This window comes from Mchenga conophoros, linkage group LG3, assembly GCF_057382185.1.
Source record: "Mchenga conophoros isolate Kocher_MC1m ecotype Shallow Benthic linkage group LG3, M_conophoros_male_GT1.1, whole genome shotgun sequence".
Taxonomy (NCBI): domain Eukaryota; kingdom Metazoa; phylum Chordata; class Actinopteri; order Cichliformes; family Cichlidae; genus Mchenga; species Mchenga conophoros.
In genome coordinates this window covers 6434235-6436613 of record NC_140528.1, presented here as the reverse complement: position 1 = coordinate 6436613, position 2379 = coordinate 6434235, and the positions used below count along the sequence as shown (strand labels likewise).

Sequence of the window (2379 nt, the reverse complement as noted above, 5' to 3'; positions counted from 1 at the left end):
AATTCTGTATAAATCTATACAAATTATAGAAATATGTAATAGGAAACAACAAAATAATCTAAATTATAAAATAGTGTGTGTGTGTGTGTGTGTGTGTGTGTGTGTGTGTGTGTGTGTGCGTGTTTAGTGTTTGAACAGTCATGAATTATCTTTAACAGCAGGTTGGATGTAATGTGTTAGAACTACCAGCAGGTGGGGATAAGAGACCTTTAAGGTGTTTGGTGCCACGCTCCACCTTCAGGTTTAAAACTAGTGTTAATGGAGTTTGAAGGTTGAGTTTGTTCCACGACTGCATTTCACTCACTGCCTCTGTTTGTATCTCTGTCACTGCAGGACCAACATGGAGCCAGAAGTCAGCGCTCTCAGGAGGCCGACAAACCTCACAGAAGAAAGGGAGAGAAAAAACACACCTGTGACGAGTGTGGGAAGGGTTTTACTGTGAGGGCTAAACTAAAACAGCATCAGGTCATCCACACTGGAGAGAGACCGTTCAGCTGTGACTTGTGTGGAAAGTCTTTTTCCAGGAAGGGTCACCTAAAAACACACCAACTCATCCACAGTGGAGTTAAAGCGTACAGCTGTGATCAGTGTGGCAGAGCTTTTACTCAAAGTAGCAACTTACAGAATCATCTAGTTACCCACTCTGGAATTAAGCCATACAGCTGTGACGAGTGTGGGATGGGTTTTACTGTGAGGGCTTCACTAAAACAGCATCAGGTCATCCACACTGGAGAGAGACCGTTCAGCTGTGACTTTTGTGGGAAGTCTTTTTCCTTGAAGGGTTCCCTAAAACAACACCAACTCATCCACAGTGGAGTTAAAGCGTACAGCTGTGATCAGTGTGGCAGAGCTTTTACTCAAAGTAGCAACTTACAGAAGCATCTAGTTACCCACTCTGGAATTAAGCCATACACCTGTGACGAGTGTGGGAAGGGTTTTACTGTGAGGGCTAAACTAAAACAGCATCAGGTCATCCACACTGGAGAGAGACCGTTCAGCTGTGACTTGTGTGGAAAGTCTTTTTCCTTGAAGGATTCCCTAAAAAAACACCAACTCATCCACAGTGGAGTTAAGCCATACAGCTGTGGTCAGTGTGGCAGAGCTTTTACTCACAGTAGCAGCTTACAGAGTCATCTAGTTACCCACTCTGGAATTAAGCCATACAGCTGTGACGAGTGTGGGATGGAGTTTACTCTGAAGGCATCACTAAAACAGCATCAGGTCATCCACACTGGAGAGAGACCGTTCAGCTGTGACTTGTGTGGAAAGTCTTTTTCCTTCAAGCGTTCCCTAAAACAACACCAACTCATCCACAGTGGAGTTAAAGCGTACAGCTGTGATCAGTGTGGCAGAGCTTTTACTCGCAGTAGCAGCTTACAGAGTCATCTAGTTACCCACTCTGGAATTAAGCCATACAGCTGTGACATCTGTGGAAAAACTTTCAGCTGGAGAGGGAGCCGAAATACACACCTACGCATTCACACCAGACATGATGTGTACTGCTGTGAACAGTGTGGCAAATACTTTACAACAGACGCACAGTTACAACGACACATGTTTACCCACACTGAGGAGAGACCTTATCAATGTGACCTGTGTGAGAAGACTTTTAAATCTCCACATCACCTGAGAGAACACAAACAGATCCACACCAGAAAGAGACTCTACAAGTGCAGCTACTGTGAGGTATGTATTTATATTGTTATCTTGTCATTTTAGCCTGACTGTTTGGAACAACTCTGCTCATTAAACTGTGTTAGCATGTTAGCAATTCTACTGCATGGAAAAGCAGCTCTGAGTGATTATTCAGATTTTCCTTTCAGTTATGATTTTAGTATTACTGTAGTATTATGGTGGTAGTATTGTAGTTATTGCAGCCCAGTAAACTGAGTGTGTTAACTGAAACAGTCAAATGTAGTTGGACGTCTGCAGAGATGCTCTTTATTTCAGGCGACGTTCAGGATACAAATGTTGAAGGACTGACTTACACTGTCTTTGTGTCTTTGTTTAGAAGCAGAGCGACACAGATGGATCCAGTTCTCAACCCTGTCATCACTGTGGTGGTGGGAAAGACTTTCATTGTGACCTCTGTGGAAAAACTTTCAGTCAGCAAAAGACCCTAAAAGTACATCAACGTAGACACACTGGAGACAAACTGAAATACTGCAAAGAATGTGGGAGAAGCTTCACCACAACAAGTGACTTAAAACAACATGAACTGATTCACAGTGGGGTTAAAAAGCACCTCTGTGATCAGTGTGGGTCATCCTTCACCACTGCAAGTCAGCTTAAATCACACAAAGGAGTCCACACAGGAGAGAAACCACACAAGTGCAGACACTGTGAGAGAAGCTTCTCACAGTCAGGTATTCGTAACAT

The 2379-nt window shown here is 43.5% G+C and overlaps 1 protein-coding gene and 1 long non-coding RNA gene across 2 annotated transcripts; both read left to right on the top strand.

The window, feature by feature from the left end:
* Window positions 1–483: 483 nt before the first annotated feature.
* On the top strand, window positions 484–1344 carry LOC146577108 (uncharacterized; the record flags this gene model as incomplete). Its single annotated transcript, XM_085267626.1, has 1 exon — window positions 484–1344. A coding segment is annotated over one exon (861 nt), but the record flags the coding sequence as incomplete, so codon positions are not given.
* A 96-nt stretch (window positions 1345–1440) lies between these two features.
* LOC146577107 (uncharacterized) lies at window positions 1441–2115 on the top strand. The gene is made up of 2 exons (XR_014891379.1): window positions 1441–1686; window positions 2012–2115. It is a non-coding gene; the product is annotated as an uncharacterized LOC146577107 (long non-coding RNA).
* Window positions 2116–2379: the final 264 nt, after the last annotated feature.